The 27,959-nt window shown below is 41.7% G+C and overlaps 4 protein-coding genes across 4 annotated transcripts; 1 reads left to right on the top strand and 3 right to left on the bottom strand.

Moving 5' to 3' along the window:
- On the bottom strand, positions 1 to 5,209 carry exosc5 (exosome component 5). Its single transcript, XM_079225287.1, has 6 exons — positions 5,086 to 5,209; positions 3,388 to 3,501; positions 1,880 to 2,001; positions 1,646 to 1,786; positions 750 to 839; positions 1 to 544 (listed from the first exon to the last, which is right to left on the bottom strand). The coding sequence occupies exons 1-6, from the start codon at positions 5,183 to 5,185 to the stop codon at positions 449 to 451; spliced, it is 663 nt and encodes a 220-aa protein (XP_079081413.1). The 5' UTR covers positions 5,186 to 5,209; the 3' UTR covers positions 1 to 448.
- A 3,436-nt stretch (positions 5,210 to 8,645) lies between these two features.
- On the top strand, positions 8,646 to 15,811 carry bckdha (branched chain keto acid dehydrogenase E1 subunit alpha). The gene is made up of 8 exons (XM_079224703.1): positions 8,646 to 8,870; positions 10,557 to 10,736; positions 10,836 to 10,922; positions 11,006 to 11,114; positions 13,632 to 13,793; positions 13,890 to 14,096; positions 14,177 to 14,318; positions 15,142 to 15,811. Exons 1-8 carry the CDS (start codon positions 8,754 to 8,756, stop codon positions 15,482 to 15,484), a joined length of 1,347 nt encoding a protein of 448 aa, XP_079080829.1. The 5' UTR covers positions 8,646 to 8,753; the 3' UTR covers positions 15,485 to 15,811.
- Positions 15,812 to 16,152: 341 nt separating this feature from the next.
- b3gnt2l (UDP-GlcNAc:betaGal beta-1,3-N-acetylglucosaminyltransferase 2, like) lies at positions 16,153 to 17,657 on the bottom strand (the record flags this gene model as incomplete). The annotated part of the gene is made up of 1 exon (XM_079224503.1): positions 16,153 to 17,657. One exon carries the CDS (start codon positions 17,655 to 17,657, stop codon positions 16,380 to 16,382), a length of 1,278 nt encoding a protein of 425 aa, XP_079080629.1. The 3' UTR covers positions 16,153 to 16,379.
- A 3,937-nt stretch (positions 17,658 to 21,594) lies between these two features.
- napab (N-ethylmaleimide-sensitive factor attachment protein, alpha b) lies at positions 21,595 to 27,704 on the bottom strand. The gene is made up of 11 exons (XM_079225130.1): positions 27,503 to 27,704; positions 26,112 to 26,191; positions 25,869 to 25,985; positions 25,425 to 25,471; positions 25,223 to 25,300; positions 25,033 to 25,088; positions 24,624 to 24,708; positions 24,423 to 24,527; positions 24,273 to 24,341; positions 23,727 to 23,777; positions 21,595 to 22,748 (listed from the first exon to the last, which is right to left on the bottom strand). The coding sequence occupies exons 1-11, from the start codon at positions 27,598 to 27,600 to the stop codon at positions 22,647 to 22,649; spliced, it is 888 nt and encodes a 295-aa protein (XP_079081256.1). The 5' UTR covers positions 27,601 to 27,704; the 3' UTR covers positions 21,595 to 22,646.
- Positions 27,705 to 27,959: the final 255 nt, after the last annotated feature.

Below are 27,959 nucleotides of genomic sequence, written 5' to 3'. Positions count from 1 at the left end.
GTGGATTGCCTCGACGGATCGCGCTGGCGCCTGACGGGCTCCAGTCAGATTTGTCTCACTTTGTATTACTTGTATAGATCGTCAATAATTAAAAAAAGGTCAAAGATTGCGGCAAATGAGTTAGTACAAGAGATATTTATTCCACATCCTTTTATTACATGTAAATATGAAACGGAGAGAATAATCAATGAATCCCAATAAATGCACTTGTTTGACATTCATCTCGGCTCTTTTTCTTTATTTCACACTCACTCACTGAACACTTCACGATGTCTTCTCACAAATGTCCAAATGTAAACCTCGCTTCGCCCTCAGCACAGCTGACTACGACTGCACTGAAGCAAAAGTAGAGGTGAAGTGGTGACTAAATGTTATATTACAGGATCAGGATATATATTCATTGTAAAAAACAAAACAATACTAGAACAAGAAAAGAGCTGCTGCTTCATCAGAGGGTTTTGGAGTATCGGCGGCTGACAGAGTCTCTGTAGAACTGGAAGATCTTCTCCGATGCTTTCTGACTGACTGCGATGCACTGCTGCAGCTGTAGAAGAAAACACTAATATGAAAGGTCTGCGATATAACCAGAGGCAGAGTCTGAAAAACTTCTCATTAACAGACAGATTACTGACAAAGTGTTGACGACAATGACAAAACACAGCTTTGCTTGTACGTCCGACACACATCAGGCATGACTCCCAACAACTAATTTTTGACAATGTTGCAGATTTGCTCATGCATTTACCGACCTCGTTTACTGAAAACGATCCTTTGGTGGACGACATCATTACTCTGTGTTTTGTGCCGTCAATAGCAAAGGTCATCACAGCCCGACTTTCCTGGTGAGAGTGGACACAGACGGGAACAAATTAACGAATTCAGCGAGGATCGCGACAGTACCGACTGCACAGGGAGTACATGCAAATTGTGTTGGGATGCACAACAAAAAGGAACTTCAACAGGGGACAAATTCAGTGACAAATAATCCATCAGTCATGTTCAATGTATTCCCGAAATGATTCTGTCCCCATGCATTAAAGTAAAAATTCTGTTCTCTTTTGTTCCGTCAGTGGTGGCGCAGTGTTGGTGTGGCCAACGCTCTCTGAATCTGTCCTCCATTTATGGAAGACTACATTTCCCAAAGTGCAAACCGTAGAGTTATGCAAGTTTAGACGGTGTGAAATCCACAATTGTGTAGCTGAAAGCACAATGCACAGACATACCGCTAATTTCACTAGGATATGGACTTTGAGTAGACTGGCCTATATATATTAAATCCTTTTTAAGGATTTTTTTAAGTATATGCCAAAGGATGATTTTTTTACAAGTCAAAGGCCACTTTTGTATTCCTGTATAATGAAACTGATGATTTTACTGAGAGAGATATATATATATATATATATATATATATATATATATATATATATATATATATATATATATATATATACACATACATACATACATACATACATACACACTCAACTCTGATGCCCTTCACCCTCTGTGAAAATTGCACCCGAACTATTGAGAATTTTTTGATGTGGGATGTATTGGGATGCACCTTGGAACTTTAATTAAATAAACAAAAAGGGCTTTGGGGTGTTTTTTCCCCCACAATACAACACATGGGCGCCAGATTTACCTTTTCCTGCGCTGCAGTGGGGTCTGTGATGATTTGACCGTCTGCGTCAATGGCACAGGTCACGCCGCAGAACAGGCAACTCATTGGCAGGCCCGCGTCCATGAGAGCCATGCAGGCAGCATTCAAAATGCAGGACAAGACCTGAGAAACAGATAAGGAAGGAGCACGGACCAGGAAACACCTTATAAACATGCCGTTTCAGTGCCCTGCCAGCAGGGCTTTACTAAAGGATACCGAACCATCGTCGTGTATCAGCTGAAGAATGAGAGTGAGGGAGGAGCGAGGATGAAGTGACAAGAGCAGAGATGCCTCGCAGGTTTCTCGCACACACTGCTCTTGTGATCGCTCCCTTACACCTAGGAAATAACGAAATGTTGGGAAACATACGTGAGTCAGACTGGAAACAACCAGGCTCACTTACACCCCCTTGTGATGTGTTGTGGTACGGCCGTTATTGCACACCAAGTGGACACGGCTGTAAAGATTAACAGTTACCAGCCTCCTAAAGCCACTTACATTCCTCAAAATCACACTAAAGAAGCTTGTAGAAACATTTATTTCCACACAACATAAATATTTTTCCCATTATATTACATACGTCTTAATTTCAACACTGCATAGTCACTAGGGTTGGGTACCGAAAACCAGGCACCGGTGCCTATACGACCGGTACCTACCGGACCGAAAGATTTCGGTGCTTCCTTTTGGTGCCTGAGCTGATTTAAATACTTTTTTACACTACTCTGATGAGTCAGTCCTGGCAGCAGGTTGTATAGCTACAGTAGCTAGCCATCAACCTTTTAACAGAGAAAATGCCAAAAGGTAAACGGTCAAAGGTTTGGCTGAATTTTGCAAAAAAAAGAATCAAACAACGCGGCGTGCAGCAAATGCAACAAAACAACTGCGTGTAAAGAAGAAGAGCCGAACTCCGAGAGAGAAACGCTCCGTTTCCTCCACCAAACCTCGTTGAGGAAACGTCTGTTTTAAATGCCGGAATCTGGACGAGAATGCTGCAGAATTTCTAGAGAGGGAAAAGACTACCGAACTATAAACTCTAAACTTCCTGCTAGAAACGTCGGTTTCGCTGATGGAAGTCGACGTCAGAGCAGAGACACCGCAGCTGACCGGCAAGAACACCGGCAGAGAAATGCTCCAAGGCGCGACACAAAGTGAGATTATTAGGAGACGTGTTTGTTCCTCAGTTTAGTCGGTGTTTGTCGAATTCAAGAGCAGCTCCGTCTGGTTCAGAAAAGCTCTCCCATTTGATATTAATGATGACGTGTAGTCCAGTAAAGCAGCAGAGTTTGTAGAATCCAACAGTTTCTGAGTTCTGTTGCACGCGTTCCCTATCAGGCCACCTGATGCTTGTGTTTGTTCTTTTTAATATATTGTTTATAGTTTGAAGTTAAAAAGTTTGAAGCTGTAGTTTGAAGTGAAGTGTTTTGTATTTATTTATATGTATAGTATACTTTAAACAGTTGATGTATTGTTCAATTTGAAGAATAAAAAAGTAGCGTTTTAGCACCTGTATCGAAAAGAAAAAAAAAAACGATACCCATCCCTAATTGTTACTGACTGTGAAATATTAAAACTGAACATAACAAAGTAAAATAAGTGCTAAAAAAGTAAAGGAAATCACATTGCAATGTCACATTGCGTTAGAACAGCATTCAGGAACTGCATCAGACTCCCAACAAACACATGAAGAAAGCTGCACAGTAAGAAATGAGATAATCTCTTACTTGGCAGTCCCACTTTGGGCTGTATCAACACCTCCAGTGTGGCCCGGTCATAGATTTCCTTGCTGACCTTGACCTCAGCTGGTCCGTAAGATGCAGCCAACACACTTGTGTCTCCTGTGAACAAAGAGACAGCATTATTCAACTGGAAATACATTATTGATCCAGGTGGGGAAATTAGTTGTCGAGTTCCGATCTCTGACAGGTGTGTCTGCAACGACCACTGCTATAATGTTTGATTGTACTGTTTATCGAATAGTTGTTTTTTTCACACGCAGGTCCCACACAACAGATATGCTCTCATTTGAATCCATGCAGATCTCTCCAGCGGGTGTGTGCAGTCACTTGTCCTGGAGCCGCCTTACGAGAGTAACCGCAGTTTGAAGTGTTTATTTAGGGTTATTAATGTCTTTTATTTTATTTTTTTTTACAATACCTGTGTAAACTTGAGGTTGATGCACAAAAAAATACGCACAGAAAAACAGTGCCCCTGGCGCCGATGCACTTGGGTACAGACGTCCAAAACGATTAAACTGAGCAAATTGTCCCCCCCTATTAATAAATATCAAATAACTGGGGAGTCTAGAAGGGAGGAGGAAAACATAGAAGATCTGATCAGTGAAGTGTCCACTACGGATGTTGGCAAAAAAACAAACAATAAGAGGAGTCAAATCAAAATCATACAAAAGAGAAAGAGACAAAGGCAAGCTAGAACTGTCACTGTAATGGTGAAACATTTACGACCAATGTTGAAAGACTGCACTGAAGGAGCAACTAAAATGCCCAATTATACAACTATCATAATGACAAGCTGCCAGCATATTATCTGCAGTAGAGAATTACCTAGAGACAGACACAATATATCAAAACCAAACTCATATTTAAGGCACCAAGCTATAACCAGCAGAGTTGCTGCTGCTTACCGTTTAATGCATTTGAACACAGCATTCACAAACTCGATGTTAATGGATTACCGACCAGATTAGATTCTTTGTGAGTATCTTGGTATGATGAACGATGAGCAGTGGTAAACTGTCACTAAGTAGCCCTACATTTACTCAAAAGCCGTACTTAAGCACAATTCTGAGGTATGCTACTTGAGCATTTCCATTTTATGCCACTTTATACTTCTCCCTCGCCATATTTTGGCGATAGTAGTTATTTCTACGATGTAGATTATGAACACAAAATATAAAATTTACTCAGAAATTATGATATATTATTGGAGGTTACGCTACCCATTAATATATACAAATATAGTTCAGTATTGTATATTTGTTTATTATTTATATTACTTGTTTGGATTTTTTTACTATGTCTCTTGTGTGCACTTTACCCGGTTTGCTGTTGTAATCCTTAAAATGTCCCCACTGCTGGACTAATAAAGCAATATCTAATCCAATCTAATGAACACACCAATGCATCCATAATCATAATCCAGTTATATAATACAGCCCATGTGATTCTGAAATGGGCCACTCCGCTTATTGAGTACTTTTACTACTTGGGATATATTTAAATGTTGATCATTTTAAATGTTTACTTAATTAAGAGTTAAATGAAGAAAACACCGGGAGGAATGAAGCGGCGCACAGTCCAACTGAGACCACATGAAGCTTCTGGATGCTAAAGTATGCTAACAGCAGCTGCGGTCCGCTGCTTTGACAGCCGGCCTCGAGTCCTGTTTCTCTGCGTCGTTACCTTGACTGAAGGACGCGGAGCCGTCAGGTCGAGACAGCAAACTCTGCTCACAACCGAAGTCCCTCAGAGTAACACTCGCGGAGCCGCACACGTCCATCATGTCGCTGGTCCGCTGCTACCCATGAGCGCGAGCAGCGTGTCGCGGGAAAGTGACGCAATCTGTTTTGCCACTTGGGGCCCTTTCTTATGACATAGTGGGTAATACCTGAATGTGTATTTTAATACTGCTAAATAATTATACTATGTAGGGTATACGTATATTGTAATATTGCTCCCACTCATTGGTAATGTATTAATATATAATACGTTGTATTATTATTCCTGATGGCTTCAGTTTGGTCACCGACGTTATGTTGTGAAAGTATACACAGTATTTATAACCAAGTCATTTCTCGCCTTCTTCCTTCGCCTTTATCCACATATTTGTTCTACACTTACAAGAGCCAAGAACAAAATGCCCCCTTTTTTTGTTTACTGGTATTTAAGTTATGTATCACTATACTATATTTATTTTTAAAAGGTGCTATATAAATAAAGTTATTATTATTAAAAGAATATTATCAAATCAGCAGTAATACATGCGTTATTTCCAGTGTAGTATATAAAATTTGAATGCATTATTGTTAATTGTGTTGAAATAGAAATGTTATTATTTTGTTTCAAGGCTGGAAACGCTCTCAGACGATGATCACCGAAAAGCCGACAAGTCCATCAAGACCATGAAGCCTCTGGATACGTCTTCGCTCTGCGTCTCAGCTGACAAGAGTCCAACTTGTAGTCAGACATTTTCCATCATTCTCTGTTTGCAGCCACTATCAAGGAAAAAGTCTGTGGTGAGCTGTCTATGTTACATTATAATTGTACCTCGTGTCATATCTGATCACACTACGTTTGATGTTTCATAACTGACGTGTCCATAGATCAGCTTATGCAAGACAACACATTCACTATTATTTTGCCTCTGACTGACTCCTTATGCTCTTTTTGCATATGACTCAAAATAAAAAAATCGTTGATGTTTTAATAATGTTGTGTGTTTCTGGACAACTGGATCTGTTTCTAATGGGATTTATTGACAATAACACTCATGGTAAATTATTAAATCCATGAAGCACCATGTCTGTACTTTTTGACCAGTTGCATCCTTTAACTTATATCAGAGGCCAAAACAGAAGCACCAGAGTCAGCTGAGTCACCTGACATTTTAAAATGTTCGTTAGCACACTTTCCACGGGAGAGTAAATACATGTTCAAAAGGGGGAATGTCCTCTGGTCCTCTGGAGAAGAGAAAAAAAAAATCAGAGGTCACAAGTTTCAGTTCAGGCTCTTTCCCCAGTCTATGGATCCCAAGGTTCAAGAACAGAATAGACTGCCATTAGGTTAGGGTTACAACCACAACAGATGTACAGTACTATTAGTTACTCTTCTTTTTACGCTGTAATTATGCACACTCACTTGTTAGATCCTGTACATTAGGTTCTATGTGTCTTTCTGCAAACAGCTATCTCACACTTTCAGTTGAAGGAGTTAGTTGTTGTTTTTTAATCTTCAGGTTGTGACATACTGGCCTTTTTCAGTTTCTGGAATTATCCATGTCCAAGTTTTATGATTAAATGCATTATTTAGGTATTTAGGAACACAGCCCGACTCTGCCTTCCAAAAGGCTGAGGTCAACCGGCCTGGAGGAGCTTTTTAAGGGGGAAGAGAAGGACAGAGCTCTGAAGGGCATCACAGCAGCAGACAAGACACCAATACTGGAAAGAGTCCAGCAAGAAATACAGCTGTACAGAAAAGCTGCCCACATCACAGGACGCTCTTGCATGGTGGTGAAAAAGACGGGACTCACTGCCTCTCCTGTCTCAAGTCTCAACCTCTTATATCTGTATCTAAGCACCGTGTAATCCTCTTGAGAGAGTGTTTTCCACAGCAGGGGACACAATCAGCAAAGAGAAGGCACATGTTACAGGCAGATATGTTAAATTCACTACAATTTAGCGATGTTACAGCCTGTTATTTATGAGGTATATGTGTCAATCATTCACTGTGCTGCTAGTGTAAAATCATGTCTAGTTTACCGACCAGGAGTAAAAACATTTGTTCATATAATATAAATTAGATGTTTGTAGATCTGATAATGCAAGCAAAATGTTTTTATTTTTTACAAATTACTCTTTATAGTAATTTTAGTGAACTTTTTGGAAAGGCAGGAATAACAATGGATTACAGCTGCTGCATTTACAGGAGGAGTACTCACTTGACTTTGCTTGCTTTGAACCTCAATATGACCTTAATATGCAACCACTTAAGGGTGCTTATACTCTTTATGCAGTACTCATTCACTAGTTTTTACCACATCTTGTAAGATGCAAGTCAAGTAAACGTCTATTTGAGTAGGACATTCTAGTCAGTCAAACCCTGGTTTAGCACTGTTCTTCTCAAGTATTGGTATTACAATCAGTTAATTTCTAATGGTATCAAACCCGGTGAGAGTTTTGCAAACTATTATGGGCTGCATACATAGAAGTAAAAACAATGAAAAGAGCAGTAAGGAGAGAAAAAAAGATTGACGCAGGACAGGCACAGTGCATGCATCTAATCTGTTTCAGCCAATGTATGTTAGTACACAGAATGAATATATTATAATATATTACATTATATAATAGTGTCAACATACAGGGAGACAGCAGGTTAAGGTATTGACAGAAAGTGACACTTGTAAACTGTCAATTCAGAAAACTTTGCAGTCTAAGTCATTGATGTTGTATATTTTGTTGTATATTTTTTGATAGTATTAGTTCATACCTGCAGATTCAAATTGTTAATACAATTTATAATGAATAAGCAATGGTGTGTTATGATGATGACCGTTGGACATCACGTATCACTGCAGGATGTTCTCACAGCTTATACAATGTTCTTGCAGTTTTTACAAGGTCACTGGATGAACTGAGTCTTTGTTAGAGACAAGGCAATGTGGAACAAACTTATCAGGTGTATAATTACGCCCCAAAAACTTGTTTGAGGCATGTATATCGGAAGAGATCTGCCTTGCCTTCAAACTAAGAGTAGCCTAAAGGTTAATTAAACGAATATGCTCTGTATTGAACCCCTTTAAATAGTTATCTTACCTATCATGTGATATGCATCGAATCCACAAGCTTACGTTACCCAGTGGTACATAAAGTAGTTGCAATATAGTAGTTACATTTATCCACGCCTTTACCAGGTGATGAGTCCTTTTTCTTTTGGTACATTAATTAAGTTTTGATGTTAGTACTTTTGTACTTCTATTCAAGTAGAGTTTTGAATGCATGGCTACCATGAATAGTATACACTGTGGTACTCTTACTTTTACATAAGTAAAAGATGTCATGTATTATACTGCTCTCGATTCCCATGCTAAATACTGCGAAGTGCTTTTGCTCACATTGACTCTTAATGTGAAGGTGTGACCGGATGTCATGATTGTTGTGGTTGACGCGACACGGCCATCTGTACCTATTCGCCCTGCGAGTGTGATTGCGAATGCGGACATCCGTCAGGTCATCAGGCTGTTACTATTAGTTCACTTCTGTTCTGTCGCGTGCTTCTTACACATATATAAGCTGCTGTGGAGTTTAACGCTGCTGACGAGCGTGTGCACGAGCTATCTGCTGCGGACTGTCCCGATGGCGGCGGCTGTGAGGAGTGTGAACAAAATGTATGGAGTGTGCTTCAACGCTGCCCGTCAGGCGACAGGGCTGAAGGCGTCTCGGCTGCTTCAACACAGAGCCTTCAGAGTTGGTGTAAGTTTGATCAAGCGCAACGTTGCTGCGTTGTCGCGTTGCTGTTAGATCGCGAGGGTCAGCGGTTAGCTTGCTGACGCGAAAGGTCGCTGAGGCAACCACGAAGAAGTCGCCTGATTTGGGCCCGATACCAAAACTCGCGTTGTTAAGTCATCAACCACGAGATGAAAGTGAAAATAGTTGTGTTTCGGGTCAGGGTTAGACATGTTTGGAGCTGGTGCTCCATCAAGGATTCACAGTGCGTTGCTCAACTTCTTCAGTTCAGTTGTCAGCCAGCTTCTTGTGAGCCAGCTAGCTTAGGCGTTAGCTGACAACCTTGTCGGCTTAACGCTACGTTCATTATCGACCGATTCTCCAACGCACCCTTGTGAAGGTCGACCTGAAGGTGTCAACGTGTCTGTGGATATATTTGTGTTAAAACTGAATCCGCAGCTTGACTGGCACTGGTGCTCTTGTGTTTGTTGTTGTGACTGAAACTTTGCTAGCTAGCTAGCAGTCTAGCGCTTCATCTTAGCTGCATTCCTATTGGTCGAACAAAGGGGCGTGAGGATAACGCTTCCGCCTTCCAAGTTCAACTTGAAGTGGAAATACCTGTCACTAAAACAAACATGACATTTAAACGTTTATTGTCAACTCCCACGAAATAAAAATAGCTTTTTCTGGCGTAATTTGTTTGTGCGTCACCAAAAATAGCTTTTCTATATTATATGATAGAAAATATGTTGCACTTTACTATCTATGCTTGCGTTTTCATTCCTATAAATGCATTTAGTCATAAATGAAGTGTCAGTGAGATAATCAGGAAATAATTATATTTACAATATGAGGTATCTGTATTTAACATGAGTGTTTACATGTTCTGCTACTTTACACATCTACTCCTTTACACTTAACAAGTCATTATTGTAGTTTTTTACTCCACTACATTTTTTTGATTCCTTATTATTTACTTTGTAGATTTAGATTAACACAAAATGCAAATCAACTAATAAAGTGATATTATTATGGATTCAAACACCTCTACCAGCTGCAACATTACAGTCATGTACACAGTAATGCATCACTAATAATTATCCAGTTATGATATATTTAAATCTGAAATGGGACATTCTGCCTAATGAGTACTACTATCAATAAGTACATTTTAAGACATTTAAATATTAAAATTAAACCTGTACACCACTCCTATACTGTATAGAAATAAAACCGAATGTGATTGTTTTTATTAGCCATCTGGGAGGTACTCAAAGTTAACTGAAATCACTACCGTGGATCATTTCCTGTTAGTACAATACATTCATCTCGTACATTCTTATTGCCAAAATGGATATTATTATTATAAAGCCAGGTACTGTACATTATTGGTATGGAATTGGAACATCGTCCTATCAAATCCCCTTTTTAAATGTGGAACATGTTAAATCACAAAACACACAAGCATTGACTAACAACTATTGCAGCAATTCACAGGAAATGTGTCTATATTCCAGTAAAATTATCTTTTTGTTACATGACATCATGCAAAAAGTTCTCGACAAAGCAGCTGCTCTTTCTTTGGCTGTCATTGTTAAGATAAATCAGACCTTAGTGCTGTCCATTTTAAGAGAGGGCTCTGGAGTAACGTCACCTTGTTAACAACAACAACGCAATATTATTAATAAACAATGCTTGTATTCAATCTTTCAGGCCGTGCGCCGGCAGCAGTCCTTTGACTCAACACTGGTGGAAAAGCCCCAGTTCCCTGGCGCCTCAGCAGAGTTTGTGGATGAGCTTGAGTTCATCCAGCCCAATGTCATCTCTGGGATCCCAGTGTACCGGGTGATGGACAGGCAGGGCAACATCATCAACCCTTCTCAAGACCCTCAGGTACGATGGGCCTGCCCACGCCCCTGGTTATCAAAAGTGGCACCATGACCTTCACTCAGTTCACGCATTTTTTTTTTTGTGCGTTTGTTTCCTGCTCAGCTCTCCAAAGAGACGGTTCTGAACTTCTATCAGAAGATGACTCTGCTGAACACAATGGACCGCATTCTTTACGAGTCACAGAGACAGGTGAATTTTTCCGCTTAAATGTGAAACAAGGAAATAGCTAAAGAATGTTGTAACGTTACAACATTAACGTGTTTCTCTCACAGGGCCGGATTTCTTTCTACATGACCAACTACGGCGAGGAGGGCACACACATTGGCAGCGCTGCTGCTCTCGACCCAAGCGACATGGTCTTCGGTCAATACAGAGAAGCTGGTGAGGACGGGGCAGCATGTGGTTTTTCCTAAAATCGTTCTTCTTCAGATGTAGAGTTACTTTTTAAAGTTTTGATAGGGATCAAATTACTTACCTTCTACCTAACTTTTATTTTTACATTTACCTCTGGCGTAGTAAAACTCTGCTCCACGGCTTGTGAGGCAATTTTATCAAAGTGATCGCTTTGATAGATAGATATATGCTTTATTAATCCCTAAGGGGAAATTTGTTGTCGTAGTAGCGCCTTACAATTTACAGATGCAAATAAACACAAGATAAAATATATAAAAAAGCAACAGGGATAAAAGATATATACAAAATAAATAAAATTAAAATAAAGTTCTATCTATATATATATATATATATATATACATACATACATACATACATACAAATAAAATAGAATACAAGTAACTGGAATGAAATGTATGTACAGCTGCAGAGTGTATTCATTAATTTAGCAAATTAAATGTAAACAGTAGAGTGCAATGCAAAGTATATACAGTGGCTTGCAAAAGTATTCATACCCCTTGAACGTTTCCACATTACACGCCACAAACAAAAATATATTTTATTGGAATTTTATGTGAAGGACCAACACAAAGTGTCACACAATTGTGAAGTACAAAGAAAATGATAAATGTAAAAAAAAAAAAATCACAATTAAAAAAACTGAAAAGTGCAGTGTGCAAAATTATTCAGCCCCCCTGAGTCAATACTTTGTGGAACTGCCTTTACTTTTTGCCTGTCTTTTGGGGTATGTCTCTACCAGCTTTGCATATCTAGAGGCTGAGATTTTTGCCCATTCTTCTTTGCAAAACAGCTCGAGGTCAGTCAGATTAGATGGAGCGTTTGTGAACGGCGGTTTTCAGATTTTGCCACAGATTCTCTATGGGATTTAGGCCTGGACTTTGACTGGGCCATTCTAACACATGAATATGTTTCATTTTAAACCATTCCATTGTAGCCCTGGCTTTATGTTTAGGGTCGTTGTCCTGCTGGAAGATGAACCTACGCCCCAGTCTCAAGTCTTTTGCAGACTCCAACAGGTTTTCTTCCAAGATTGCCCTGTATTTGGCTCCATCCATCGTCCCATCAACTCTGACCAACTTCCCTGTCCCTGCTGAAGAGAAGCGCCCCTAGAGCATCATGCTACCACCACCATGTTTGACAGTGGGGATGGTGTGTTCAGGGTGATGTGCAGTGTTAGGTTTCCGCCACACATAACGTTTTGCATTTAGGCCAAAAAGTTCAATTTTGGTCTCATCTGACCAGAGCACCTTCTTCCACATGTTTGCTGTGTCCCCCACATGGTTTCTGGCAAACTGCAAACGGGACTTCTTATTGTTTTCTTTTAACAATGGCTTTCTTCTTGCCACTCTTCCATAAAGGCCAGATTTGTGGAGTGCACACCCAATAGTTGTCCTGTGGACAGATTCCCCCACCTGAGCTGTGGATCTCTGCAGTTGGTCCAGAGTCACCATGGGCCTCTTGGCTGCATCTCTTGTCTGTGCGCTCCTGGTTCGGCCTGTAAATTTAGGTGGACGGCCGTGTCTTGGTAGGTTTGCAGTTGTGCCATACTCTTTCCTTTTCCGGATAATGGATTGAACAGTACTCCGTGACATGTTCAAAGCCGTCACAGAACAGCTGTATTTGAACTGAGATTAGATTACACACAGGTGGACTCTATTTAGTCATTCGGTCAACATTCAATCATTCAGCAGTCATCAGGCAACTTCTGAAGGCAATTGGTTGCACTCGGAGAAAAGGGGGCTGAATAATTTTGCACACTGCACTTTTCAATTTTTTATTTGTGAAAAAAAATTTAAATCATGTATAATTTTCTTTGTACTTCACAATTGTGTGACACTTTGTGTTGGTCTTTCACATAAAATTCCAATAAAATATATTTAGTGTGTGAAGTGTAATAAGCATAAACGTGTACAGTGATAAATAATCCACAGAGGATCTAGCAAGCGTTGACTTGTGAAGTCGTATTGCCGTAGGCAGGAATGTTCTCCTTTAACGGTCCTTGTGACAGAGGAGCGTGAGGAATCTCTTGGAGAAAGTGCTCCGCTGTGCCTGCAGTAGGTGGTGGAGAGGCTGGACCGGGTTGTCCAACATGGACAATAGTTTCTTCAGTATCCTCCTCTCCACCACCTGTTCCAGATACTCCAGTTTACAGCCGATGATGGAGCCGGCCTTCTTAACCAGTTTGTTGTTGTCACTGGCGCCAATGCTGCTCCCCCAGCAGACAATGGAGAAGCGCAATACTAATGCGACTGGTGACGTCTGAGGCAAGCGTTGCTTCATTCAGACAACCACACACGCATGTCGAAATGCATCAGTCGGTTGTTCAGTCGTTTATAAATATCATGAATTAAAGTCTTTATTTGTAGCTCCCCTTTTGCACAAAAATAAAAACATATAAATACATCCAGAAATAAACATGTCTTAAATAAAACATGCAAGTTATCTTAGACTTTCAACCCTCCCACCCCGTTTGCTACGCTGCAGGAGTGCTGATGTACCGCGGCTTCCCTCTGGACATGTTCATGGCTCAGTGCTACGCCAATGCCGATGACCTCGGCAAGGGCCGGCAGATGCCTGTGCACTATGGCTCCAAAGATCTGAACTTCGTCACCATCTCCTCTCCTCTGGCCACTCAGATCCCTCAGGGTGAGTTGTGCACATGCATGTGTCAACCCTGTCCGTCAATGTACACACACACACAGTAAATATACACGCATGCCTTTTGTTTTGTGTTTGTTTCAGCGGCCGGAGCGGCATACGCCCTCAAGAGAGAGAACATGAACCGCGCCGTGATCTGTTACTTCGGCGAGGGAGCGGCCAGCGAAGGGGACGCACACGCCGGCTTCAACTTCTCTGCCACCCTGGAGTGCCCGCTGATATTCTTCTGCCGTAACAACGGCTACGCCATCTCCACTCCCACCAACGAGCAGTACAGGGGCGATGGCATTGGTAAGAGAAGCCTCGGTGTGGTTTTCCTGCAAGTCCTCCGTAGCTCTCATGAACACGCTTTTTCTTTCTTTCCTCAACAGCCGCTCGTGGGCCGGGGTATGGCATGCTGTCCATCCGTGTCGATGGCAACGACGTGTTTGCCGTGTACAATGCTACGAAAGAGGCGCGTCGCAGAGCCGTGGCCGAGAACCAGCCCTTCCTCATTGAAGCGATGACCTACAGGTCAGTAGAGTACACGTTCGGCCTGCATGATGTGAGAATTGTCTGAGGCACCCATGTACAATAGTAGTGTTGACAACTGCAAAAGACCACATACAAACTCATTGTCTGCAGATCCGACTGGTAGAGAAAGGAGGGGCTGCTTTGTGGCATGCTAATCTAAAAACAGTTGAGACTACATACAGGCAGCTTTTGTGTGAGTTTGTGTATCCGAGGGTTACAGTGCACCTGTGCTTTATGAAGGTAATACAATAACAGCGAGGAGGTTCCAGACGGCAACAACTTTATTACGCCACCCTTGTTGACAACAGCGCTTCACTCCTGCCGCGTTACCCTTCACGACAAATCCCCGGGCACGACCTGGCTCACTAAAGGGAGCCTTCGTTCAAGAGGCAACTCAACAAAATAGCTCACACTCCCTGGTTCTTTTCTACATTACGTTCACGCTTGAACAGGTCTATAAAACATTGAACCTACTTACAGTGACGAGCGTAGTTGTCGTCAACTGGAGTAATCTTCACTTCATGTTTGTGGAGAGCTCCTGCACAGCAGGGGAGCGGCTTCAGCGAGATAATGACTAGCCTAAAAGCCCCGGGGCCCCGTGTAATACCAGGTTTAGGCAACCATCCAAGTTCTTTAGAGAGGGAAATCTAACATTTAAAGTGTATCTTGGATATTAAAAGTACATATTTGGGAAGCATTCAAATTTAAGTGGATTTGGTGACACAAAATGCATTTTGACAAGGAACATTCAATGAGGGGTTGTAGAAAATGCGCTCTCCCCCACCCCCCCTGAAATTAATGAAGAATCCCGCTCATCCCTCAGAATTGGCCACCACAGCACCAGTGACGACAGCTCGGCCTACCGTTCGGTGGATGAGGTGAACTACTGGGACAAGCAGGACCACCCTATCTCCCGGCTGAGACATTACATGACGAGCCGTAGCTGGTGGAGCGAGGACGACGAGAGGAGCTGGCGGAAGCAGTCTCGCAAGACGGTGATGGAGGCGTTCGAGAAGGCCGAGAAACGCCTCAAGCCCAACGTCGAGCTGATGTTTACCGACGTGTACGAGGAGATGACACCGAATCTCAACAAACAGAGAGATTCCATGTGGAGACACGTGCAGCAGTACAAGGAGCACTACCCACTCAACCTGTATGATAAATAAATACCGCATTTACAGGACGGAACAAGTTTGGGTTTGGTGACTTATGTGGGTGAGGATTGGATTAACCGTTGCACATTTACTGTATTCATTAAAGTATAGATTTGATATGAAGTGTCATCTTTGAGGAAGACGAGAAAAAGCTATTGTACTTCATGCCTCTGGGTTTGGTGCCTTAAATTAACAGATTAGTCAAGCTCCTCTATAAATGCTAAATCACATTACAAAAGGTCACCAATGTTTTTTTTGTTTTTTTTTAAGTGTAGCAAAACTAGCCGGTGCCGTGTGAATAGAAACATTCAAAATCGAGCAATAAATAGTTGAAGTTGGCCCTTGTGTACGTTCCCTCTTCCTGTATCGGTCCTCTCCAGTGATTATGGTATTTAACAGGTTTCCTTGTGTATCATTGAGGTGACTGAATAACCTGTGTTATAGAACTTTGCTATTTAAATGGTTTTAGTATACAAGCCCCAATTTTAGATGGGGCCTGTACACTCATGTTACATCTTCGGTGTTTTGTGGAAAATAAATTGTAGAACTTTCAAACGTCTTGGTTGAATTAGTCGTTTTGTTTATTTCACATTCAAAATAGGAAGTTAGGCTAATGTCAGCTCTAAAGATTGTTCAATTTGACTTGAAGAAACTTGACCCCTGATGCAGAAATTCCCACTTAAGCTGCTGAATGCTTCCTCCACTGTTCACGGCTCTATTCTATCATGAAACACTCATAACTTTTAAATACAAGTGCAGTAACATAACCTCCATTTAGTTCCTGCTGGAGGTTGGAGTACAGCCAGACAAGATGTCATATGAAGTACAAAACCCTCAATTACTTCTTATCTTTAAACTAAATCATCATGAAAAAGGATCCCGAGACCACATGGCTTCCTCTTTTGGTTCAACAAGTCAACAAGGGGTTGTGAATGCCCTTCCACAACTTCTTAATCTGCCGTGCAGAGCGCCGGTGAATCAGGATAAGTTTCTTATTTATACACAGATTATCGCGATCCTGCTCGTTAATGTCAAAAGTCTGAAAGTCTGCGTTTGCCTCGGGAAAAACCCCCAAAGCCTTAAAGCACATCCCAGCGTAGACGTCGTCGATGGGGAAAAAAGGAATGACACGTGAAGCGGAATACAGGCGTGGCAGCAATGCTCCAGAGATGATAAAACCGCCTCCGCCAGCATAAGCAGGGTATGGGCCATCATAGAAGCTCGGAGGAATGTAGTATTTGTTCTTAGGGTCTCTGAGGGGACTTGCTTTGCTTATGACTTGTCCAGCGTACAGCTGAGAGGCCTTCGGAAGCTCCAGAGACTGCAGGTAGCGGAGTAATGTCGGAGTGTTGACGAATACATCGTCATCCCCGCTGAACACAAAAGAGGCTGCGGGACAGTATTTCACCGTCCACTGGAGGAACATGTTCATTTTGAGAGTCAGGTTCAAGAGGGATTCATGGAAGTCCCACTGCAAAAGGTCCCCAAAGTGTCTCGCTTCAAATGACAGCAGAGAGCTGAGGTCAGGGTCCTCCGGTGGGGAGCTACCCAGTAGAAACACAGTGTGCACCCTCAGGCCACTCAGATGCACCCCTTCTCGACCCCAAGTCTCCCGCACCGCCTGCCTCTGCACAAAGTTTCCAGGAGTTGACTTGATTGTAAAAAGCAGAAAGGTCTGGTTGTCTTCCTTCTCTTGTCCAGAGATGCACTTGTTGGGTTGATTAAGCAGGACTGGAGGGGACCTGCAGTTCATGCCTTGCACAAAGTCCTGAAATAAGACCGGGTAGGCAGTGAAGTCATGCATGTTGGTTTGCAGGTGCTCTTGATTCTGCCTGCAGAGAGACCAATCCGAGTCGCGGCCGAATAGATTGTCTCCCTTGACCAGATTCCTGAGGGCAGAGTACAGCAGGCGGTTCCAGTAGGCTCCATTTTGAGGGATGGCCTGTCTGAGGCCGTCAGAGACGGACATATTGAGGACAGCAGGTGGAGGAGTGGTGAATCTCTCCTGTTGGGACGGCTGTGCTTTCCCATCTCCGTCGTGGACCTGGAGGCTGGGCTCCTTCAGGAGCTCCTCTGGTCCCGTCCTGAGACTGTAGGCCGTCTCCAGGTGTAGGGTCGAGTAGAAGAAAATCAGAAACATGGTGACGAAGAGAACCAAAGCACTGAGGGTTTGAATATGTCTCATTGGCTCGAGGCGAGTAAACAAAGCTGTGAGGCGTCGTCCTCGGGTCACACAGACTGTCAGCAGATGACACATTGAATGTACCTGCCAGCAGAAGAAATTACAGCACACAATCATGTTAATCGACACAATACAAACATTAACTAAATTAATTAACAATTAATTTAAATAAATATGGTATTTTATACAAATCGTGAATTGTACTGCCAGGTGTTCCTGCTGTTTTGGCTAACATCTCTTCAAGAGCTATCATAATTAAAGAATACCTGTTGCATATTAAACTAAGGAATGTTTAAGAACCAGTTGGATCAATAGGGGCTGGCGTGTAGACAAAAAGTGCATTGAATCAAAGGGCAAAAAATGAAACCCAGGAATGTGTATAAACTTGAATTAAAACAAAAGAAAGCTGCACACCAAATATTATAGAATGCTATTTACCGCACTGTCTCAACCACCTCTATACTAGAAGACATAACAAGACAAACCTGTTGGCACTTTCCTTGATCGAGCAGCCAGCAACCTACCCTGGGAGTTACTGTTGAATTGGAAATGTCCTGGTGCCGTAAGTGTTTTGGTCTCACAAAAAGGTAGTGTGCAGCTTTTCTGTTGAGATGCACCTGAACATGTCGTTCTCATAATAATAATAATAATAATAATAATAATAATAACTAGAAAATGCATTTCCTGCTGAAAATGCGTTGGAATGCAAAAAGCTGAAGCTTAAATCTTTGAAAAAATAGCTGAATATAGCTAAAAATAGCAGAATTTATCTGAATATAGCTGAATTCATCTGAATATAGCGGAATATAGCTGAACACAGCTGAATGTAGCTGAATACAGCTGAAAAGATAAACTACCTGCTGAAAAGTGTTGAAGCCCAAAAGCATTGAACTGAACTGCTGAACATCCTTAATGTTTAAATGGAAAAGTTGGAAGCAAAACTGCAACATCTAAATAATCCAAGAGATCAATTAAAAGTAGTAGTTGTAGTAGTAGAAATAACAGTAGCATGAGTAGAAGTAGTAGTAGTTGAAGTAACAGTAGTAGTAGTAGTAGAAATAACAGTAGTATGAGTAGAAGTTGAAGTAACAGTAGTAGAAGTTGTAGTTGAAATGACAGTAGTATGAGTAGTAGTAGTAGTAGTATTCATAGTAATAGCAGTAGCCATATTAATAGCTGTAGTAGTAATTAGTAATAGTTTTAGCAGTAGTAGTATTAGTAGCAGGAGTAGCAGTAGTAGTAATAGTCCAAATATTAGCAGCAGTAGTCAAATTATTAGTCTGCGAATTAAGTATTTAATACAAAAATCCTCATTTGAGCTTCATGTTATGATACAGTTAATTCATTAGGCTTTTATTTTGAAAGGGAAGACAGACAGACAGAAGGCTTTACAATGCCTTTGACTGAATATCTGCATGAATATCTCCAAGTCACACACTCCAATGTATGTGCAGATTGTGTACAAAACCATCTGTTAAACCCCATATTTCGAGGCAAAAACATGCTCAAATCACCATTATAGTACATTCATTCAACAGAGAGGAGAGGAGGAGACTGATAGCTTCTCTGAGGCTCACGTTCACACACACACGCGACAGTCCGCGCGACTGTATTACCACGTGCGCGCACGCGCGACTGTATTACCACGTGCGCGCACGCGCGACCGTTCACACGCGGCCGTTCACGCGCGCGCACGTACGTACACACGCGGACATAGACACACAGTGAGCATAGCAAACTTCATGCTAGTGATCAAATTCACTCTCCAGCAACAGCCTGCTCTGTGTGTGTGTGTGTGTGTGTGTGTGTGTCCCCACAACGACGTTAAAACAAGAATGAGTGTGAAGTGGTGATTAGTTCAAACTGAAAACACCTGTGACATGACAGAGGCCGAGTTGTTTGATCTCCATAGGGTTCAGTGCATTTGTCTCTCATAAAAAGCTTCATATCTCCAGAACTTCAAAGGCAAAATACTAATATTTTCTGAGAGATAAGACTCTTGCGAACGCGTCGATGTTGTTTGTGGGTCTCTAGGCTACACGATGTGTCTGTAGTCGCAATTTCTAAATCAGGTACGGTCGTTGGAGACAGCCATTTTTGGATCAAGATTTATAATGGGAGCGGATGGAAGAAGAAGAAGAAGAAGGCCACCTCTCACATATCGTCTGATTTAAACACGTCTGAATCTGTTGGATTCAAATCGATCCAAGTTTACAAAGTGAGACAAGATTTCATACGTTTTGATGTATAAATTATGCCCAGAGACTTAGTATTGTGGAGGAGATGGCAAAAATAAAATCTAACTAATCCTCCAGGCGAACTACACTCAAACTGTGACATCACGCGCTCTGAGCGGCGCAATACACACCCATGTTAAAGGCAGAAATGGTCGGAAAAAAGCATGAAATGAAAACGCTGACAGTTAAAAAACTATTACATATATAAAAAAGCTGAGTCATACGGTAATAGCTGAAGGTTGTCAACATTTTAAAGTTGAAATGGTGTCACTACCTGTAAGCATGGCGAACCCTTAACCTTTTGAAGTTGAAGAGATTTAAGAGGATTTGAAGATTTTCCCCATCCGCTCCCATTCATTTTAATTTTCATAAAAAGCTTAATAATTCAAAGATTTTATAAGTCAGAAATATGAAAAGGTCATTGCCATCGTCTCCTTAAGTAGCTGAATATTTTAATATTTGAACGGTTTCTGTAGCTGTATATATGAAGGAGGAGATGAGGTCCAAAATACGTACGGAAGAAATAGAAAAAGTTGAATAAAGAAGAGGATAACAATAGTTGGACTGCTGAAGCATTCCAACTAATTAGGAGCGACTCGGCTGTGCACAAATAACACTGCATTAATCAGCGTGACGAAAACAAACGCACCCGATGTGAACGATTTAAGACAGCAACATGAAAGGAGCTTTTCATGCGCCTCAGCCGGGCCGTGACAGACACCTTATATTGCTTTATTTTTTTTGACGAAGTCTTGATCCCCTTAATTTAATGTTGAACCCGCGTTTACGGATTTCATTCATCAGAATTCGTAAAATTCGATCGACCAGCAAATACTTTACAACCAAGCCCAACAAACACACCCGGGCAGCCGCTGAGCCAATTAACAGGTGTGTGTGTGTAAAAAAAAAGTAATCCGTTTAATTTTCAATGTTGTAAAAATACTTACGCTGAGCGCCCACCGAACAGTAGCTGGAGCCTGTGTCTGAAGAAGAGGAAAGAGATAGTGTCCAGGAAGGCTTCAGACCCGACACACAGGGGAACAGACGCAAACACTGCATCGGGAAGTTTGCAAGCCCATTTTATTTTTCTTCTTCGGAACTTGGGCAGGGATATAAGTACAGGTTGACCACCTCACACCAGAGGAAGGCAGGTGGAGGCCACGCCCAGGATGCGTTACATCTGAGACAGGTGTATTCTAATATTCGACAGGAAACACGAATGACGTACAAATGATTTCAGACCAATTGTCTCTTAACAAAATCACCAGGAAATGAGTTGACAATGCTTTAGAAAAGCATGATTATTATTTTATTTTTTTACTTTGTCCACAAATCGAGCTACTCGCAGCCCTGAAGAGCTCTGCAGCTGAGATGAAGCAATGTTTGATTAGAGGTGCCCTGCAGCCCTGATACGACCGACAGTATACTCCAGAACTCCAAAGTACTTTATTTACACAGATTGAGGCTCTTAACCTGGAGTTACTCAAATAAAACCAGTCTTAATATTCAAACGTTGTCAAATACTTGCGCAGCAGAAAAACCATAATAAGAAGAGTATCCAGGTGCCTTCAGATCCTACAGAAGTTGATCAGGTGCATCCCTTTACTATAATTTGGGCAGAGATGTAAGTACATGCTGGTCTGAGCATCAGATCAGGTAATCACCTCACACCAGAGGAGCAGGCAGATGCAGGATGCGTTACATCTGAGACTTGTATCTCGTTTATTCAAACGTTTGACAGGAAACACGATTGACGTACAAATTTTTTAAGACCAATTGTCTCCTGACAAAATCACCAGGAGGGTACATGAGCACAGTGTTCGGATCAGTAAAGCTGATGTATTGCATCTTGTGCAGGCATTTTTTCAGCCTAGTTAGTTATGACAGGAAGAAGAAAAGAAAACACATATTATACAACCACAAAAAAGAAAACACACGCACACACAACCACCCACTTGAGAAACAACTCCTGCACAGAGGGGAAAAGGCTGCTCTTATGTTCTCATCCTTGCCAAACCTAAATGTTCACAAAAGGTGACGAGCTTCTTTCACCAGTTTGTAAAATGAAAGCACTTTAAATGGAAATGTCAAAACGATTAGCAAATTAATTGAGAAGGCTTTTTTTAAAAACTTTTTCCACAAATCGGGCTACTCGCATCCTGAGAACTTTGCAGTATAAAAAGGCAAAGTGGGTATTTTGTCGCATAGTCACCTCAGAAACTCTTGGCCTCTCTGCTTGAAGAGGAGCTCTGCAGCTGAGATGAAACGCTGTTTGATTAGAGGTGCCCTGATATGACAGACAGTGTACTTCAGAACTCAAAAGTACCAAGGACCAATGTGTGTGTGGCCTTTTGGCAGTTGGTAAGATATATTCATTCTCAAACACATTCTGGGAAAACATATTCTCTCGATCCACGTCATTAAATTGGCACGCTCTCAAAACACTGTCTAACAAGGAAAATTAAATAAAACCTTTATTTCACAAGTGTGCTGGTATTATTATTTTGTATTGGGCCAAGACCTGGATCATAAAAATATACAACTCACGAGAATAATTTCTGAGTTTAGCAGATTAAAGAGGAAAGAACAAACACTGCAGATGGTGGGAAAGAAACGCAGCATCTTTGCGGTAATATAAGGAGCTTATGGTCAAACGATTCCGATGGCTGCGAGAACAGAAGAGAGAGGCTCAAGGCAAATGAAGGAGGATGCAAGTCGGTTGCTGAGGGCTTCAGGTCAGGAGCAGGTGGGGAATTTAGCGGAGGTCGCTCTCATCGTCCTGTATGGTTTTCTTTATGCGGAGAAGCATGGTGGTGAGCCACTGGTCCAACCGGGAAATGGTGTCGAATTCCTTGACCTGCAAGTGAGGGAAATATTAACAAATTTCCCTCAGACCAAATTTGCAGCTCAGCATGAGGACCAAAGAGGTGTCGATGCAAGTACAAACTACACAAACCTAAACAGGAAGATAGCAGAAACATTAGGATTGACCAAATCAACAGTTCGGTATATTCCTAAAAAGAAGGAATATTCTGGCAAGCTCACCAACGCCAAAAGACCACAGAAGACATGTGTAGTAGATGATAGCAGAGTTCTTTCCTTGGTATAGAAAACCCTTCATAACATGAATACTGAGGTAAATAATACTCTGGAGGAGGGACTTTGTCAAAGTCTACAATCATGCAATGCCTTCATGAACCAGAATACAGAAGGTTTACAACAAGGTGCAAACCACGGGGAACACTGAAGAGAGGCGGTGTTGTGGCATAGGCTGGTATGGCTAACAATGGAACTGGGTCACTGGTGTTCATTGATGATGTCACAGCTGATGGTTCTTTAGGTCTTAACCATCTGCTCAGATTCAGCCAAATGCTGCAAAACTGATAGGACGGCGCTTCTCAGTACAGATGGATAATGACCTAAAACATACTGTGAAAACAGCGTTTGGTGATGACTATGGGTGGAAGACTTCAGGCAATCATTGACTACAAAGGATTTTCCTCCAAGTGTTAAAAAAATTATCATTATATTCACTATTATGTTAGTTTGTCCAATTACATTTGAACGTCTGAAAAAAATGGCTGTAATAATATGTAACATCCATTGAAATGAAGCTGAAAGTCTGCACTTCAACCACATATTGACTGCTGTATTTCAAATCTGTGTAAAGAGGCCCTGAGCGTGTGCGTGTGCGTGTGTGTGTGTGTGTGTGTGTGTGTGTGTACATCCGTCTATGGACCCAGAAACACTGGAGGACACTTGTGTCAGTCCAGGATTTTCAAACGTCCTGCTGCAGAAACTCGTTGATTCTGCTGAAAGGAAACTGTCCACTCACTGCATCCGTATAGGCCTCCACGTTCTGCTCTTCATAGGCATCTAGAAGTTTCTGGTTGGATAAAAACAATAATACTGTACATCAGAAATACACATAAATACACCCTGGGGGTAATACAAAAAAAACAACTGCGATGCATGGACAACAGGTTATAATACACGGTCTACATGACTTTAAGCATTAGAAAATAAAGTATTGCTTCCAGCGTTGTTAAACACCAGCATGGCTTTCTTACTCCAGTCTAAATTGTTGGGGGCTTAAACTGTACTGGTGCTTTTGTAATATTATGCTGGGGGGGTGAAATGGTTTTGGAGGAACATTTAAGCATGAGGCGTATTTCAATTAAACTGTTGTTTTTCCGTTACTAGCACATAAAAGTGAGCAAGTCATCGACAGTTCTGATCAGAGCAGGAGGGAAGCGGTCTCTCAGTAGTCTGCTGAGTTCTACTGCTCTCCACCCGCCTTGTCTCTCTACATCTAGAGGATTATTCAATGTTGGTGTTGTACATTTGTGGATTTAAACTCTAAAATAACACCAAAGCATACCTTCAACAGCTTGCATTCCCGCGAGTCTGAAAAGGCCGGAAACATCTCTTCATACTTCTGCACAGCAAGCTGGGCGACAAGAGAACGGATATTAGGACGGCGGCCCGTGAGACACTTTCTGCACACAAGTTCAAGTGTTGCTAGCCTTACTTTTGCATTCAGCATGTCTACACAGAAGTGACAGAGCGCTGCCTTGAAAAAGTGATCCTTGGCACTGTATTTCAGGAGTGTACTGTCCATTGCGTGGGTTCCGACCTAAAACCATAAAAGGCACAATTCATGTTGGATTTTGTTCACACAAGCGACTGAACAACATGTTGGTGCGAAGGCTGCTGGTGAGCATCATCTCACCTGTTCATAGATCTCAATGGCTTTTGGGTACTGCTCCAGCTGAGCCGCGTAGGTTGCTACTTTCAGAAGGCACTTGTTTGCTGAACTGAAAAGCAAAGAAGCTTCTCAGCACACATGTACTCACAGACATCAAGGCAAGTTTATTTGCATAGCACATTTCAACAATAAGGCCATTCAAAGTGCTTCACATGAAACCATTAGAAGCATCAAAGAAGAAGAAAAAAACAACTGTTAAAAAGCAAAAAATAGAATACAAGTTGCAGTGCAGTTTAAGAAATAAAATGCAGTAGTGAGATGCAGAAATTGATATCCTTGAATCTGGTTAAATTAAAAAGCAATCAAGCATTCATAGAAAGAAAAATCACCTTTAAAGCAGAAAGAGAAAACATTGCTCATCTAAAATAGTCACCTGGTGGACTCCTCCCCTTTGTAATAATCTGCTGCCTGTTCATAATGAGCAATGGCCTGAAATGGGAAGAAAATTTAAATAAGGTAAACAGAGCTTAGGGAAGTTTGAAACATTATCAGCTGTTCAATTAGAAGCAATATTCTGCATTTAAAAAAGGTACAGTAATACACATGAAACACAGATATCTGACCTTGTCGATGTCCACCATCTCAGTCTCGTATATTTCAGCAATGGTGATGTGATGTTTGGCTGCGATGGTGAAGCGCCCCTATAACAAAAGAAAGATAAACGCACATGGGCGAGGGGATCAACAGGTTTTCAACAGAGTCTCATGTTACATTTTGTTTACACGTAAATATTGTTTAAAAATAGTTCCTCGTCAGTCCACTCACCATATCAGTGTAAATCTCAATAGCTCGATTTAGGCAGTTTATGGCCTCTGTTGAGAAATACAATGTCATTAATATTGTCAGACACGTCAAGGAAAGGACAAAGTGAGAATAAACTTCCCCGTTCAATCAAAATTAGAAGCAACCAGATGCGAGACGGTTCAAGTCCATTTTACAAGGGTGCCGTGCCTCAAAAATGGTGACCACTGGGCTTGATGACGTCATTATCCATTTTATTTTTTTCTGGTGCAAAGCCCTCAATTATCCACATTCCCATGTTCTAACTGCACAGTGGGAGAAGCCATAAGTAATGCAGTTAAACTATGGATGACCCCAATGACATTAGCTGACACTGACTTCAAGCAAATGTGTCCTTTGGAACTGGGAGAGCAGCTTGTAAAGGAAGCGTGTCAAATACTCCCGAGGGCAGTCATGAGTAATGATCACCTTGTGGATCTGCTTTTTTGAAGGCGTTTCCAGCGTCTATGAAGTTGGTCGCCGCATCGTGTTTGCTCTGCATCTGGAGGTGCAGGCGAGCCGCCTGGGAGAATGCGTTTCCTGCGGCTGAAAAGACAACGTTGCACGTGAAGGGCTAAAAGTCTGCAGAGAGCTAACATAATACAGGTGGGAGGGGTAACTGGGGGGGAGGGGACTGGGGGGGGTCGTTGCACCCATTCATATCATTCTTACCACACCAATTTTTGGCCATTTTGTACATGTTGGCTGCCCTCACATACATGTCACAGGCCTCTTCCGTCTTGGAGGAACCCCTGTGGGAAAGCACAATAAGCGCCATAATGGTTAATAACTAGATATTGATAATATATGGGGCATTACAGAGAGGCATTCACTGATCACTCAGCCAAAACAGTCCTAAGAAGTTCAGAAAGTAATGTATATCATATATTATATAAACCGATCTAATGTAACTCCCAATTGGGTTTTTATTCTTTTAAACTTCTGTTGTCTAAATGAATAATGCTGAGCAATGCAACAACTGTAAAATCCTTAACCCTTGTGTTGTCTTGGGGTTAAAATGACCCATCAACACACATACATATACACTCGTACACGGGTCATTTTGACCCCAAGACAACACAAGGGTTAAATAGGTATCATTAGCGTCAACAGTTAGGTTGTGCTATTATTATTACTACATTGCACCTCATCAATATTTGATATCCCATACTTTATCATAATTTCAAATTTTTACTAAGTTATTCTATTTATATATCAACACACCGAACATCCACTACTTAATTACATTAGATAGATATAGATAATTTGTTTGTAGCAGCAGCAAGCAAAGTTACAGAGCAAACATAAAAAGATTAAGTATGACAAATACATATCTTTCTGATGCACTCTGTTCATATAACTGTTTACTAGACTTGCTGACTTCTTTTTACTCCCAGCAACACCTGAATTTCCCCGTTGGGGATCAGGCTTCTCTTATCTTATCTAATCTAACTCTGGGCAGGAATGTAAGTTTCTGAGTGAAACAGAAACCTGTTTCAATAACAAACTGGTATTGGGACTGCTACATCCATTCTAAACAATGTCGGTGGGCCAAGGCTTAACTCACGAAAACGTCCCACCCTGCTACTGTAAACAAACAAGGGATTTGCGCCGACAGGCTGAGTGACCATGCATGTTTTCTCCCAGTAGATGGCGCTAGAGCAGCGACAGTAAATTCATACTAAAGTGTCTTCACGTTACACTGGTCATTTGGATTAAACTACAAACTCACTGTTGTATAGCCATTGCAGCACTTGGCGTTGTGTAACTGAGCCTCGTTCACGGCTGCATTTGGGTTATCTATTTGAGTCTGTTCTGTTCAGCAGCGATCTGAGCGAAGATAACGCGACATAAAAGCTAAACTGTAGCATTGACAACTCTTGCATAATCTTGACCCCGACAACCTCACGTCAGATAACGTTTAACGCAGCACATTGTGGCAGTGGGTTCACTGTGATTGTTTCTGGACCTTAGGTGGGCAGCTAACCATCTTCCACCTTAGTTGGCCGTTAGCTTTGACAGAATTAGCTCCATCGCAGCTAGCAGCTAGCTGACACACTCACCCAAACATCGCTCCGAAAAACGACGTCGACGACTTCATTTTCTTCTCAGCCTCGGCCACGAGAGCCATTGCCTCCTTTTCTTTCCCGCTATTGTCCATCTTTCGTGTCCCTCTCTGATATTGAGGGGAAGACCGAGACAAAGCGAAAGTCAACAAACTTGCTAATCGGCGTTAACAGCAGCGGAGTTGGTTCGTCTTGTCACGTCACCTGCCGCAAAGTACCCATCACCCCTGTCATGTGACACGATGGGCTGCTGCGTTCAGTGCTCATCGTAAGAGTCCAACTTCTCGCCTCCCAAACCACAACACCACGGTGTATAACATTTACTCAAAGTCATGCATTCAACATTTTACTTGTGTAAAAGTAAAACGTATTATCATTCATATATATAATTCATCATTGTGCAGAATGTGCCAGTTCAGTTGTGCTTAAGTACATTTACTTTGTTACATTATGA

This window comes from Taurulus bubalis, assembly GCF_910589615.1.
Source record: "Taurulus bubalis genome assembly, chromosome: 10".
Lineage (NCBI taxonomy): Eukaryota > Metazoa > Chordata > Actinopteri > Perciformes > Cottidae > Taurulus > Taurulus bubalis.
Note: the sequence above shows the minus strand (reverse complement) of the source record. Positions and strands in the feature narration are given on the sequence as shown.

What these genes read in the sequence shown, in the direction of transcription:
- exosc5 (XM_079225287.1), bottom strand. Translation starts at nt 5,185, where the DNA reads ATGATGGACGTGTGCGGCTCCGCGAGTGTTACTCTGAGGGACTTCGGT. An exon ending in GCCCAAAGTGGGACTGCCAA is followed by an intron (nt 2,002 to 3,387) that starts GTAAGAGATTAT and finishes GTTATTTCCTAG; the next exon opens with GTGTAAGGGAGCGATCACAA. An exon ending in CCACTGCAGCGCAGGAAAAG is followed by an intron (nt 840 to 1,645) that starts GTAAATCTGGCG and finishes CACTCTCACCAG; the next exon opens with GAAAGTCGGGCTGTGATGAC.
- bckdha (XM_079224703.1), top strand. Translation starts at nt 8,754, where the DNA reads ATGGCGGCGGCTGTGAGGAGTGTGAACAAAATGTATGGAGTGTGCTTC. An exon ending in CGGTCAATACAGAGAAGCTG is followed by an intron (nt 11,115 to 13,631) that starts GTGAGGACGGGG and finishes GCTACGCTGCAG; the next exon opens with GAGTGCTGATGTACCGCGGC. An exon ending in GTACAGGGGCGATGGCATTG is followed by an intron (nt 14,097 to 14,176) that starts GTAAGAGAAGCC and finishes TTTCCTCAACAG; the next exon opens with CCGCTCGTGGGCCGGGGTAT.
- napab (XM_079225130.1), bottom strand. Translation starts at nt 27,600, where the DNA reads ATGGACAATAGCGGGAAAGAAAAGGAGGCAATGGCTCTCGTGGCCGAG. An exon ending in CAAAAAAGCAGATCCACAAG is followed by an intron (nt 25,472 to 25,868) that starts GTGATCATTACT and finishes ATTTCTCAACAG; the next exon opens with AGGCCATAAACTGCCTAAAT. An exon ending in AGATGGTGGACATCGACAAG is followed by an intron (nt 25,089 to 25,222) that starts GTCAGATATCTG and finishes TTCCCATTTCAG; the next exon opens with GCCATTGCTCATTATGAACA.